Source organism: Danio rerio, chromosome 9, assembly GCF_052040795.2.
Source record: "Danio rerio strain M-AB ecotype USA chromosome 9, GRCz13ab, whole genome shotgun sequence".
NCBI lineage: Eukaryota > Metazoa > Chordata > Actinopteri > Cypriniformes > Danionidae > Danio > Danio rerio.
This window is the reverse complement of record NC_141029.1, coordinates 13,935,839-13,951,613: the sequence shown is the minus strand read 5'-3', so window position 1 is coordinate 13,951,613 and position 15,775 is coordinate 13,935,839. Positions and strand designations below refer to the sequence as shown.

Sequence of the window (15,775 nt, the reverse complement as noted above, 5' to 3'; positions counted from 1 at the left end):
TGTATACAACTGGTCAAAATCTTGGTTGATTTGGTTGGTTGGTTGGTTGGTTGGGTTTGGTTGGTTTAGGTGGTTGATTACTTTATTGATTTATTGATTGATTAGTTTGTTCTTTTGTTTATTTATTAATTTTATACCAATGTTACAATTAAAAATTTACTTTTAACAGAGGAAAAAAAAATCTGTCATAAAATTATAGTTGTGTGTTATTGTATACAGCTGGTCAAAATATTGATTGATTGATTGATTGGTTGGTTGGTAGTTATAATTTGTGTTATTGCATACAACTTATCAAAATATTGGTTGGTTGGTTGGTCAGTCAGTTGATCAGTTGGCTTGGTTGGTTGGTTGGTTCGTTGGGTTGGTTGGTTTGGTTTATTGATGTATTGATTGATTAGTTTGTTCTTTTGTTTATGTATTAATTATATACCCATGTTACAATTTAAATTGTACTTTCAACTAAGAAAAAAAAAAAATTAAACCAATTGGTTGGTTGGTTGGTTGGCTTGGTTAGTTTGTGATTGGTCTGGGGTGCGTTTCACAAACAACAACATAACTCCCGGCTGAACTATCATAGTACGATGCATCGCTTGGGAAAAGATGTAGTGACGTGTGTTTCTCAAAACGCATTTCTCTGTTCCAGATCCATGTAATCCAAATCCACATCTCTTGAACCATGTAAGTTATAAAGTAAAACACCCATAAAGATGCTTTAAACTGGGTGGAGTAACTACTTGTTTACAGAAAAAAACCCATAACTTCTTTGTGCAAATTTGATTGTTTTACAAGCACACGCATTTAAAATAAAAATAAAATGGAGAGCATGGGACTGATTCCTGAAAGACCCCAGTGACAGACGAGTCTCTGCACTGATCCCGTGGGCCAGCATGTACACCAGCTGGTGTCCTGCTCACACCTGCAGCTTCTCCACATTGGAGGTCCAGGGTTCTTCAGCTTCTGGTACCTAGACCGTAGCTCTGCACAGGACGTTTGGACAGAGAAGAATCGTTCCTTACTGAGTCTGGTTGGTTGATTGGTTGGTTTGTGGGTTGGTTTGTGGGTTGGTTGGTTGGTTGGTTGGTTGGTTGGTTGGTTGGTTGGTTGGTTGGTTGGTTGGTTGGTTGGTTGGTTGGATTGTTGCAGATGTTGTAGTGGTCATGGAGGAGTGGAGAGCATGAGACTGATTCCTGAAAGACCCCAGTGACAGACGAGTCTTTGTATTGATCCAGTGGGCCAGCTTACATCTGCAGCTTCTTTACAGCTTGGTTGGTTGGTTGGTTGGTTGGTTGGTTGGTTGGTTGGTTGGTTGGTTGGTTGGTTGGTTGGTTTGGTTGGTTGGTTGGTTGGTTGGTTGGTTGGTTTGGTTGGTTGGTTGGTTCGTTTGGTTGGTTGGTTGGTTGGTTGGTTGGTTGGTTGGTTGGTTGGTTGGTTGGTTGGTAGGTTGGTTAGTTGGTTAGTGGATTGGTTTGGTTGCATGGTTGGTTGGTTGGTTGGTTGGATTATCGCAGATGTTGTGGTGCTCATGGAGGAGTGGAGAGCTAAAACTGAACTTTAAAAATAGTTTGAAAGCAAATTACACCTAGGAGAGATGACCTTAATGCTTTTTTACTTTCAATAATTCCAACTTTGAATGTTAGAATGTTCTAAATGAATAGGACATAGGGGGGATAAAAGGCGATAGAACACAGCATGTGTAATGTAAATCTGACTATGTGTTTCAGGAGAGAAAGTTGGAGAGGTCAGATATCACCCACGTTTCTTCTCATCTCCTCGACCCAACCAGCCAACTCAAGACCCTCTGCCGCCCATAACAGAGGGTCTGGTTCACATACAAGTCCAAGACAAAACACCCACGATACCAGGTAGAGTTCATTACAAATCAAAACACAAACGAAACTAACAACTAGGTAAACAATGACTATTCAAAAGCAGTTCTTGATTAGATCAAGAACATCCGGTGCTGCACCACAACGCCAGCGAACACAAAACACACATGCTAAAAGTATTTCTATGTTTAGTCAGAGTCCATTCAGAGGGTAAATGTTTACATCTTTAAGATCTTTAACACACATTAGATACCGGCCTCTGAATGATCTCTATTCATGCTCAGACATTATGACAGACATTAGACATGAAAGCATTATGTGTGGATTTTACCTTCTCTTTGCCAAGTAAATGTGAAAGTTTATTTCTGAAAAGTAAATCATTATGAATGGATGCAGCATATTCTGTGATCAGATTACTGGTAAATAACTGCTTATACAGAATAATAACTTATGATACACTGAAAAAAAATGATTAATTGGATTTATCAATTATTTTAAAGATAAGTGGTTGCAAACAATTTATATGGGCTGAATACAACAATCAAACAATCAAATTAATTTTAGTACTGTTCAACTTACTTTGTTTTTTCAAATTCAGCCCATGTATCTTGTTTGTAAAACCCTTACCTTAAAAAAATGTAGTAAATCATTAGAAAAAATCAATGAATAATTTTTTCAGTGTATTGTAATTGACTGGAGTTAAGATGTTGTATTACATTTCTTCAATTACATTTTGTCAGGGTCTGCATTTATTTGACAAAAGGATAATAAAAGCAGTATTGTTGGTGTGTTATTGTGTTTGCATAAAATGTACTGTGGTTCATTTCTGTGATACAGTGTTGTATTTTTAACACCAATAGCATATATTTATCACCTTATATTTATACTTGTTTTAAATTCCTTATCACATTTATTTCATTAACTTGATCCTTTCACAGATGAAGACCTATTTCTTTTACATTAGCTCTGATATTTTAGTATTTTGTACAGCCCCTAAATACTATTTGTAAATAACTTATTAAAAGCTTTGTACATTGATTGTGCTTTATATCAATCAACTAATATCTAAATGTTAAATCATGTAAATTATAAACAATTTGTTTATCAGTATAATCAGTGCTTTTAACCCACTTAACTTAAAATATATTGGATGGATGGATGGATGGATGGATGGATGGATGGATGGATGGATGGATAGTTGGCTATGTAGATATATAGATGGATGGATATATAGATGGATTGATACAGTGTATAGATATAAGGATGTATGGATATATAAATATATGGATGGATGGATGGATGGATGGATGGATGGATGGATGGATGGATGGATGGATGGATGGATGGATGGATGGATGGATGGAGGGACAGATGGACGGATGGATATATAAATGTATGGATATATGGTTGGATGGAGATATATCTATGGATGGATGGATGAATGGATGGATATATGAATGGATGGCTATATAGATATATAGATAGATGGCTAAATAGATGGATGGATACAGTATATAGATATACGAATGGATGGATATATAGATATATGAATGTATGGATAAATAAATAGATAGATATATAGATATATGGATGGATGGATGGATGGATGGATAAAAAGATGGATGGATGGATGGATGGATGGATGGATGGATGGATGAATGGATGGATGGACGGATAAATAAATGGATGGATGGATGGATGGATGGATGGATGGATGGATGGATGGATGGATGGATGGATGGATGGATGGATGGAAGGACGGATGGATGGATATATAAATGGATGGATATATGGATGGATGGAGATATATCTATGGATGGATGGATGGATGGATGGATGCATAGATGAATGGATGGCTATATAGATATATAGATAGATGGCTGTATAGATTGATGGATACAGTATATAGATATAAGGATGGATGGATAAATAAATGGATGGATATATAGATATATGGATGGATGGATGGATGGATGGATGGATGGATATATAGGTGGATGGATGGTGGAAAGGATGGATGGATGGATGGATGGATGGATGGATGGATGGATGGATGGATGGATGGATGGATGGATGGATGGAAGGATGGATGGATGTATGGATAGATATATGGATGGATAGATTGGTAGAATAATAGATGGATGGATATATAGGTGGAAGTATAGGTGTATGGATGGATGGATGGATGGATGAATTTATGACTATCCAGATTAAGTGTTCTTTATCATTCACTTTCACCTCTAGAACATTACAAACCTTTCACATTCACAGCAACATAAAAGATGATACCAAAAAAATGATATTCGCACATTGTCTTATATCTGAAACTATTTGGATTCCAGATGAACAATTTACCTTTAAGCCTCAAGAAGAGAAAGACCAACTGAAGGAGCAGCCAAAAGACAGAAAAAGGCTCAAGAATGTGAGGATAGCCATCAACACATGCCATACTCAGATCATTCCAACCCCAGAGACAGAAACAGCACTCAATCAGACTGAAGATGAAGCCGTGACTTTAGCAGCCAGTACAAACCCTTCCACAGTATGTCCTGTCTCTTTCTCCATTGACCTTAAAACCCCTCTGACCATTTAACTGGCACTGTGCTTCAGCCATCATGAGACCAGACCCATTGAAAGGTCTACGCAAAAGTAAACATCTGACCTTTAACAGCATCTGACTTCATTTTCATGGTTAATCTATTTCACTGATGTAATATACTGTTGTTTATGGGATGAATTTGGCTTTCGAGACTGTACGATGAAAAACGTGGACAGTACATGTGAATTTGATCAAATGTCTAAATGATTGTGACCGTTTTATTTTACTTTGGCATTCACCAGATACTCCCACATCTGACTGACCGTCCCAAGGATCTAAATGGCAGAGGGAAGCGCAGTCGGGTGGAGGGTGGAAGAGCAGTTGGAGAAATGTCTACTTTGAGGTCAGTCTATGTGGATTCCTCTTTGGATTACAGCCCAATTTCACGGGTTAATTACTACGGTGGACACATGGAGGGATCCCGCCAAAGTAAGACCAACAAATCTGTATTTATTGGCCATTTACAGTCAGTAAAATCTACATCATGGTACAAGCATGAAGTCATACATGTGATCAATATGAGTATATCAGTACATCTTGTTTTTTACTTTAGTAAGACATTGTGAAGATGAATCTCACTTGAGAAGAGTGAATACAGAAACAGATCCCAGCCTCACAGTCTTCCACTTACCACAAATAAACCAAAACCCACTGGTCAACTCAAACTCTGACATCACTTTACCAATGGTAAGAACGTTTTTTGGTAATTACAGTATAATAAAATATTGTGCTGAGGCCCAGATAGAGCTGCAGATGAAGTTTCTGGCTGACAAAACCAAACAAATCCAACCTAGTCAAATGGTTTCATAATGCTTGAAATATACAGCCAATTACACAATGCACAAGTGCAGCAAACAGCCAATCATCACTTGACAAATGAGAGGATCATCAGTTTTTCACGAGAGATTCAGCAATTCACTTCTCTTGTTCAGACATATAATCGAAAATAAAGTAATTTGGGCGCATTTACAAGACAGAAATAAACACTGCTGCTGCAACAAAGTTGAAGGCAACTTAAAACAAATATTACCATATCAATGCAAATCAATCGACTGATTTGAATAATGTAGGTTCACAAACTGCTCAAAAGATGTTTTAAAAGTCCAATGTAAATATTTACTATTTAATTTAAGCCATTAATCATATTAACTGTCAATTCAACACTATTCAAATATATGCACTGTTAATGATTTTTGTAAATTACACAGTATTTAACTGTAATGTGAACTGAATTTTACTGTAGGACAGTTATTTGATATGTTGCTGTATGTTAAAGTTGCATTTTAAAAATTACTGTGTATTTCAGACACTGTAAGAAATTGATTTAAATTTACAGTATTTCTGGTGATTTTTATTACCAGTAATACTGTAAAATTTACAAGTGCTCTGTAATAATATTTTTTAGGGGTTTTTCACCTATTATCGGACATTAGAGATTTCAGACAGGAAAGTATTAGGAACAGAGAAAGGGGAATGATCGACAAAGGACCTTGAGCCGGGAATCAAACTCGGGTTGCTGTGAGCACGTGGGTGCTATATGTTGGCATACTGTACCACTAGGCTATTGGCTCTGACTAAAAGTGAACAGTAAATTAACAACTGCAATTATGCTATAAAACTACATCCCAGTTGTAATTGTTAATTTGCCATTCAATTTGCCAGTAATGGTGTAAATTTTACAGTATTTTTTACAGTGCAGTTAAGAATATAATACTGTAAATACCTATACAGCAAGATAAATCTTGCTGTAAATGTAAATACAGCATACTTACTGGCAGCAGTTTACCAGTGCTGTAAATCAAATTACAGCAAGTTACTGGTAAACTGCTGCCATTAAGTTACTGTATTTTCTACTGGAAATTCTTAACAGTGTGATCAATAATTATAATCGAAATAAAACTAAACATAAAATTTCGACTTAAAATACTTTGAAAATGGGTTTAATTTGGAGCAACAACAACAACAAAAACGGATGCAATAAAGCTGCTCACTGATTTATGAGTCACTTGACTTACAGTTCTTTGGTCCAGTTTGGGTTTTCTCTAAACCAGAAAAAAATCTGCTCCATAGCAGGCTAGCCATGTAGCGCAAGTAATGGAACCCAATCAAAAACAACCCATATTCTTGAAAATTTAAATCCGTGTTTGCTAAATAACCTCTTTTGTCATTTTGGAATGTTTTGAAAAAATACTCCACCTTAAATTCATCATGTCATCAATTAATGACTTAAACCCATATACAGTTTTAAGGTCGATATTATTAGCCCCCTTAAGCAATATATTTTTTTAGATTGTCTACTGAATATACTTCAACAATTAATTGCCTAATTAACATAATTAAGCCTTCAAATTGCACTTTAAGCTGAATAGCTGGCAGCTAACTCTCTAAAACTCTCACATGGTCGCCCAATGAAGCTAAGCAGGGCTGCACTCAGTCAGTACCTTTCCCATGTGGAAGACCACATGGGAAAGCTAGGTTGCTGTCGGAACTGGTGTTAGTGAGGCCAGCAGGGGCACCCAGCCTGTTGTCTGTGTGAGTCCTAATGCCCTAGTATAGTGATGTGACTCTATACTGCTAGGTGAGTGCCATCTTTCTAATGAGACGTTAAACCGAGGTCCTGACTCTCTGTGGTCATTAAAAATCATGGCCTCCTAACCCTCCCCATATCACAAATGGCTTCATCATTCTGTCTCCTTTCCACCTATCAGCTGGTGTGTGGTCTGGTGCAAAATGGCTGCCGTCGCGTCATCCAGGTGAATTCTGCACACTGGTTGTAGATGAGAAGATTCCCCCCTATGTGAAAAGCGGTTTGAGTTCCCAGAAAAACGCTATATAAATTTAAGGAATTATTATTAACTATAAGTATCTTGAAAGATCTGGCTAAATATTATTTACTGTCATCATGGCAAAGTTAAAATAAATCATTTATTAGAAACTTCTGTTAAACAGAAGTTGGAGGGAAATATACAGAGGGCTAATAAGTTAGGAGGGCTATTAATTCTGAATTAAGCCTTCAAATTACACTTTAAGCTGAATAGCTGGCAGCTAACTCTCTAAAACTCTCACATGGTCGCCCACTGAAGCTAAGCAGGCTGTACTTAGTCAGTACCTGGATGGAAGACCACATGGGAAAGCTAGGTTGCTGTCGGAACTGGTGTTAGTGAGGCCAGCAGGGGGCACCCAGCCTGTCGTCTGTGTGATTCCTAATGCCCTAGTATAGTGATGGGACTCTATACTGCTAGGTGAGTGCCATCTTTCTAATGAGACGTTAAACCGAGGTCCTGACTCTCTGTGGTCATTAAAAATCCCCCCCCAAAAAGGTAGGGGTTTTACCCAGGCATCCTGGCCAAATTTCTGTCCTCTGGTCCATCATGGCCTCCTAACCCTCCCCATATCACAAATGGCTTCACCATTCTGTCTCCTTTCCACCTATCGGCTGGTGTGTGGTCTGGTGCAAAATGGCTGCCGTCGCGTCATCCAGGTGAATTCTGCACACTGGTTGTAGATGAGAAGATTCCCCCCTATGTGAAAAGCGGTTTGAGTTCCCAGGAAAGCGCTATATAAATTTAAGGAATTATTATTAACTATAAGTATCTTGAAAAAAGATCTGGTTAAATATTATTTACTGTCATCATGGCAAAGTTAAAAGAAATCATTTATTAGAAACTTCTGTTAAACAGAAGTTGGAGGGAAATATACAGAGGGCTAATAAGTCAGGAGGGCTATTAATTCTGACTTTAACTGTTTACAATGTACCTCCTTTTATTGTCTTAAAGAATATACCAGAAATAAAAGAAGTGAGAAGCTATGAGAATGTACCTCAGCGAGAGCTACACGTGCACCTTCCTGCCATCAAAGCGCAAACTGCACATGACGGGCCCTCGGAGAGACGCATGCAAAGCAAAGTACTGTTGCTCTTCCCTGAACAAACACAACATACAGACACCCTTCAGCCACATGGTAAGAAACACAATGAATGCAGCATCATGGGTAAGGTCATAATGGCACATTATACAAACCATTCTTTCTTCAAGATGAGTTTAGCAGGAGCCCAGTTAAGGAGACTGAGCCATGTGGCAATGTGGAGAATAAAGAGAAAACTGGACAAAACCTTCTGCCTGACAGCAAGTGCAGGGTCATAGAGATGGACCTCGGTCATGTCATTGGCTCTGACCATCTAGAAAAAGGAGGTAATGATGTATTTATTATATTTTCAGAAGGAACACAGTTTGGCTGTTGATTCACATATGACGCACAATGCATTTGCTGAAAGAAATACAATGATTTATGGTGCGTGAGGCAGCTTAATAAAAACAGTCCGCCATCACGGCGAGATGAGTTTTGTGATATGATCTTTTGTGAAATGTCAGCATTTATGGTCGACGCTGTAGAAGTGAAGCATTACTTTGCACATTCATATCTGGGACTGCTGTTCAATTCAAACTCAAAAACTTGTCAAACATTTTCTAAAGATAATATTAGCGAAATACATATTGTGAGAACACCTGGGGCTCTTATTTAAGCGAGGAACTCAAAATGACTCATGCTGAAAGTCAGTGGTATTGAAAACTGGTCAAGTGATGAAAAAATACAACAACACTGCCAAGATTATGACTTGTACATGTACAGTCTGGAATAATGCAACCCAGCTGGTATTTGATGAATAAACCAATAATACAGTTTAATACAGGAATACAGTGTACTCTTCTGCAGTAAATGCTACATAAAAAGTCTAAATAACATGGTATGTACTGAACTATTTCACATAAGAAGTTGAGTCAATTTTTTTTTATTTCAGAGAGTAAGCTCCAATAGTAAACAATATTTAAATATAAATAAATCATGTTATTTGAGTATCATTTTTACATGAAGTTGCAACTTTTCTTGCATTAGGGATCATCAAATATCAACGATAAATACTTTAATTAATCTATGTTTAACTTAATTTAGACTCACTGGCCAATTTATTAGGAACACCTTACTAGTACTGGGTTGGACCCCCTTTTGCTTTCAGAACTGCCTTACTCCATACATTCAACAAAATACTGGAAATATTCCTTAGAGATTTTGCTCCATAATGACATTATAGCATCACACAGTTGCTGCAGATTTGTCGGCTGCATATCCATGATGCGAAGCTCCCATTCTACCACATCCCAAGGGTGCCCTATTGGATTGAGATCTGGTGATAGTGAAGGCCATTTGAGTTCAGTGAATTAATTTCAAGAAACGATTCAGGCTTTATGACATGGTGCGTTATACTGCTGGAAGTAGCTATCAGTAGATGGGTACACTGTGGTCCTAAAAGGATGGACATGGTCAGCAACAATACTCAGATAGGCAGTGGCATTGACACGATGCTCAACTGGTACTATTGCGCCCTAAATGTGCCAAGAAAATATCCCCCACACCATCACATCACCACCAGCAGCCTGAACCATTGATACAAAGGAGGATGGATCCATGCTTTCATGTTGTTGACGCCAATTTCTGACCCTACCATCCGAATGTTGCAGCAGAAATTGAGACTCATCAGACAAGGCAATGTCTTTCCAATCTTCTGTTGTCCAATTTTGATGAGCCTGTGCGAATTGTAGCCTCAGTTTCCTGTTCTTAGCTTACAGACACCCAGTGTGGTCTTCTGCTGCTGTAGCCCATCTGCCTCAAGGTTGGACATGTTGTGCATTCAGAGATGCTCTTCAGCATACCACGGTTGTAACGAATGGCTATTTGAGTTACTGTTACCTTTTTTAACAGCTCGAACCAGTCTGGCCATTCTCCTCTGCCCTCTGGCATTAACAAGAACTGCCGATCACTGGATATTTTCTCTTTTTGGGACCATTCTCTGTAAACCCTAGAAATGGTTGTGCATGAAAATCCCAGTAGATCGGCAGTTTCGGAAATACTTAGACCAGCTCTTCTGGCACCAATAACCATGCCATGCTCAGTTTGAACTGCAGCAGATTGTCTTGAACATGTCTACATGCCTAAATGCATTGAGTTGCTGCCATATGTTTGCCTGATTACAAAATTGCGTTAACGAGCAGTTGGACAGGTGTACCTAATAAAGTGGCCAGTGAGTGTTTAAACATACCTACTGTTGTTCATTCCTAATCATTTACAATGATTAATAATATACATAGATCTATCAATACATAGATCAAGTAGATCTAATAATAACAGCAAATAATACTCACTCACTATCTTTCAGCTTGTTTCCTTCTATCAGGATTTGTCACAGTAGAATAAACCGTAGAGAAATATTACAAATAAAATAAACCTCATTTTAAAGTGGTATGACCATTTCTTTCTCATTTTAAAACATGTCTTATTTAATAAATTTCTTACTTCATGCTCCCCTTTTCTCCCCTCATTAGTTCACACACACATGGGTCAGACTCGTGTTAAACAAGCGTTGAGCTCAGGTCTCATACAGTGAGGCAGTACCGCTAAAGCTCTCTTCATGTGTGGCTCGGCTTGTGCTTGGCTGCAGCTAAATGAAGCCTATAGACGGGCAGAGCAGTGGGCAGTGAGGACAGGACTGCTGGATATCAAAATAACAACACATGGGTGAAGGTTCAGCTGGCAACTAGCGCTCTGGGACGCAGTCTAAACAAGCCTCCATGAGATCTCTATGAACACAGACTTTTTCGTGTTTAGTTTGGTTTCTGCTGTGTCTGCTAGCACAGACAAGTTGAAAAGAAAACATTAAGCATACATACATATATATATATATATATATATATATATATATATATATATATATATATATATATATATATATATATATATATATATATATATTAGGGATGCACGATATATCGGCGGCCATATCGTTATCGGCCAATAAATGCTATTTATAAGATTATCGTTATCGATCCGATGTCTAAATTAGACCGATATCTTTAAGCAGATAAATTACGTAATTGTTAAGACCTGCGTACTGCGCACGCAGAACATGTTCAGACTTGTTCAGTGCACTGTAATGGATCTCTCCTCACACTGATTATTCCTTCAAAGTCTGTCCTTTCTTCATGTGGCGTTGCTGTGCGTTAATAACTCAGTAATTAACCATTATCCTTATCATTGTAGATATGTTTGATTGAGTGTCATTGTGTATTTTGCTTCAAATCGCCTCAGAAAAAAAAATATTACATGTGTAAACCTTTCCTGCTCTGTCTCTTTGTTGTGTTAGAGATAGCACGGGAGATTCACTTATTACTCCAGGGTCGAATAATATTAGTTTCGTGGTAAACTCTTATAGTTGCAGCCGGTGAATGAATGAGGAGACATGTAAAGCAGGTCGCACACCAGAAGCGCCACTCGGCGGCGCGCCGCGCAGCGCCATGCAGCGCCATGCAGCGCCATGTATTTTAGAATTCTAAACATAGGTTTCTATCAGGATACACACACCGGCGCCGCAAGTCGGCGGCTGTCGGCGGCGCCCGGCAACGGCTCAGGACGCAGTTCATTTTTCAGCCGCACCACAGAGCGCCATCTGATTAGTTTCATGTTAAATATTATTCGAATGTGCGCGTCTGGTGTATGATACTTTAAACTGTCATGTACGCGCCGTGTCGCGGCGCTGAGCGGCGCTTCTGGTGTGCGACCTGCTTAACTTGGCCCAATATGGAATAAAATAACGGTGATAAGTATTTTGTGCATAAATAAAATTCACGCATCCGTAATTATAAAATCGTAAAGAAAAACGGAACGTACTCGTAATTTTACGAGGGTACAATTCCAAAATCTGCGATTAAAACAGAAACAGATACAACATTTTCTTTGTTTGTATATGACTGATAAATTTATGATGGGTGTACTTTACAAACACGAAACAGAGTTTCATCACGGACACGAATTCCTGATTACAAGTACGAATCAAACAATGACACTCCACTTGCAAAATTACATCACCGCTGTCACAGGCATTATTAAACAAGCGAGAGTCATCGATCACAACGGTGCGCTTGCTGGCCACTCGAGCTCCCACACACCGTCTCATGGAAGAAATTTGTTATTCCCTCTTTAAGAAATGTCCGCCATGAGCTTTAATAAAGGTTGAGACTTAATTAAGTCCATTTTCGCTGTGTTTCTTGGACATTTTACAGAATCAAAATTAAGAATGGGTCGAGGATAGTGAGCTAGCATAATGTAAGTTAACATTACAGGCAGCGAGTGCAGTATCAGTGAATCACAGAACACTGTTAACTATAATAATATTGCCTTTAATTGTGTTCAACTGCCTGCAAGGGATTTTTCACTGCACTTAAAATGTTCTTTTGAAAGACATGTCTTGAGTTAAGATATGTTTTTGCTGTCAGAAAGTTGTTTTTGTTAACAAAAAGTTGGGCAACAGAGTCACACATATTCAAAGGCATGGGAAAATGTGTAGCAAAAGCTGAAAAGCATGATCAATTAAATCCCCAAATTACTAAATATGTTCATAGCTGTTTCATTGTAAATAAACTGTTAAATGGTCAGCAATATGTTTTAAAATTATTATTACCAAAAGAAAAATAATATATAAATTAGCAGCAAATACATTAGCAAACAGTTCAGCTTATTAAAATTAATAGCTGAAACAGAATCAAGCTATGGGAAACAGCATCTGTTTATCAGTATGGAGCACGTCAGCTGACAGTCATGCACCATTAAGTTATATAACTGTTTTGAGGATTGTATAGGATAGGTGACGGCACCTGTAATCAAAAGGAAATTGAATCACGCCGTTTTTAATATTTATTTATAGGTGTTTTCATTCCTAAACAAAACGAAAGCACAGAAGGCTCGCGTTTTAGAGCAAGGGGCGACCCCTGGTGGTTTGGCGGTAAGGGTTGCGTATAGGGAGGCTCGGCTGTTCAGAGAAAGACTGAAAATATGGGAGAAATACGGGAAAATACCTTTACGGGATAATAGCGGGATAGAACAGTAAAATACGGGAGAATCCCGGGAAAAACGGGAGGGTTGACAGGTATGGTTAAAGCCACTTAACCATAGGAATATATAGAAACCTTGTGTATGTAATTTTAATAAAATAACAATGCTAGAATAAAATATACACAATACACATTTATGAAAATATAGTTTTGTGGGTTTTATTTGAATTAAGTTATTAAATTACAAAATCAAATTTAAAATGTCATAATTTAATTATTTGTTTATAACAAGGATAACAACTGAAGTGCTAAAACCTGTAGAATATTTGAATGAAACAAAGACCTCAGATCAAAAGGTCAAGACATCTTTGATTTCTCCTGTCATAACTTCAAGAGAAATGAAGTTAATTGTTTTGCTTTAATTGCATCAGATCAGCCTCTGCCTGTTGGTCCACTGCCGCCTTTGCTGGGCCGGAGGGGTCCTGGTAAACAGAGCTCTATGGCGGTGTACAGACAGAGCCTGCAGGAGCCCATAGACACAACAGAAGCTCAGACAGGACACACTAGAGGCTGCATCCCGCTGGAACTCAGAGGTAACAGCAGGACTCATGAACACATCTCAAAACAAGGAACTGTTAGCTGCATGGACACTGCAGGGTATTTCCTAACATGTGTTTAGTGACAGGTCAAGGGTTAATCCTTCATGAAGCAAAAATAATAACATATATTTATACCAAAGAAATTTTTGCATAGCTACATTACATGATACTATATACATTTTATATTATTATTGCATTGACCTAAAGAACTGAAAAATTTTAAGTACTGTATATGTGATATTTACGAAGTTAGATATAGTTAAATATTTATAGAAAAATATTTAACACTACAAATAAAAAATAAACATTATACTGTATGTAAATATATTTACAGTTACATTGAACCACATATTTAAAAAAAATGTCATAAATAGATATAAAAAATTATGTGCTAACCAAATAAAATATTTAATTAAGATTATATTATGAATATGTATTTATTATATAACCAGTGAGTGCAGACTGTACAGGTATATAGTATACGAAGTATTAAATCAATCAATTAATCAATCAGTATATAAATAAATAGATAAATAAACAACTATTAATGAGCAATATCACACTCGTAGCAATGCTGTATGGCTGTATATGTCAGCACTGGTGGGAGGCGTGCGTTAGCACCAGTCCCACCATTGCTGATATACAGTCATATCGCACTGCTACGAGTGTGATATTGCAGTTATACAACAGTTCGACGGCACAATCTTGTATATAAACAAAGAAAATTAAGCACGAAGAGTCTAAAAACCCTTTTTTATTAGGAATTACTTTCTTCCGCCATTGATTCACACCTGCAGCTGACGTCAAAAAATTACCGGAGCTTTTCGGAACAAATAAAAAATGGGATGGTTGCAAGATATTGGTCTGAAATACAGGATACTCCCATGAAAAATGGGAGTGTTGATAGTTTAATAATGATTTGACCAGCTAGTTATAGCAGTTATATCTTCTAAGCGTAAGGGCTTATTATGTGAGTCCCATCTCACACTCCATACACTACATAGAAATTCACTTACCAGATTTATAGTGATTTGATTAGCTGTAACTTAAAATTATGCTGGGTTTTTCCTCTTCTAATGGCTTATTATGCTGTCTTTGTTGCCATCTTGTGGCTTGCTCTGTATCTCTGAAATTCTAAATATTTAAAATAGGCACTATCTTATAGATAAATGTCATAGTTGCAATCTAAACAACAACAATCTCGCCAAAAAACCCTCAAAAGTACATTATGTTGTCCAACAGGTGCAATACTTGTCAAACTGTATTGGGTTTATTGATCTGCCTTCACTCTTTGTGGGCGGAGTAATATACAAGGGTGAGGAGGCTGTGGGAGTTCTGATATTTCAGAATATTGGACTGCTATCAGCCAAGCAGATTCCAGAACCAGACAGTACTGTTGTAAAACAAAACAAATGTAGATAGATCAAATATTTACAGACAAATATAAAAAATACAAAATAAATATTTCAAAATTGCATGTTATTTCATTAATACATTTGTATTATAGTTTATGCAATTTTAAAATATAGTTTTTTGTATAGTTATATTTTAATGTTTATATAGATACGTTTGTGTAGTTATATTATTTAAATATGTAGACTGTTTTTAAAATATAAGTATTAGTCAATAGGCTCAAACTGTCTATATAATTATTCGATAAAAACAAATATTTAGATGATGCTAAAAATAGCAACACAGCTATAAATACAACAAATATAAAGTACTGCAAATAAGTAAGCACATAAATGTATGTGCAAAATAATATGTATAAAAAAATATTATTGCATATAATGTAAGGGTCTGAATTTATCCCGTAGCCACTTAATGTGTATAACGTTTTATTTTTCCGTATTCACATTTGTCCAGCCTGAC

The 15,775-nt window shown here is 37.2% G+C and overlaps 1 protein-coding gene across 3 annotated transcripts in view; it reads left to right on the top strand.

Annotated features, from left to right (window-relative positions):
* zmp:0000000979 overlaps positions 1-15,775 on the top strand; it is a 96,134-nt gene that overhangs the window by 13,060 nt on the left and 67,299 nt on the right. For all 3 annotated transcript variants that reach the window (XR_015499223.1, XM_087267544.1, XM_087267543.1), the window contains exons 5-11: positions 1,722-1,862; positions 4,169-4,368; positions 4,668-4,854; positions 4,979-5,112; positions 8,202-8,385; positions 8,460-8,615; positions 13,736-13,897. Coding sequence is in view for 2 of the 3 variants with exons in the window: in XM_087267544.1 (XP_087123670.1) it covers positions 1,722-1,862; positions 4,169-4,368; positions 4,668-4,854; positions 4,979-5,112; positions 8,202-8,385; positions 8,460-8,615; positions 13,736-13,897 (1,164 nt within the window). In the remaining variant the exon portion in view is untranslated. The remainder of the gene's footprint in view (positions 1-1,721; positions 1,863-4,168; positions 4,369-4,667; positions 4,855-4,978; positions 5,113-8,201; positions 8,386-8,459; positions 8,616-13,735; positions 13,898-15,775) is intronic.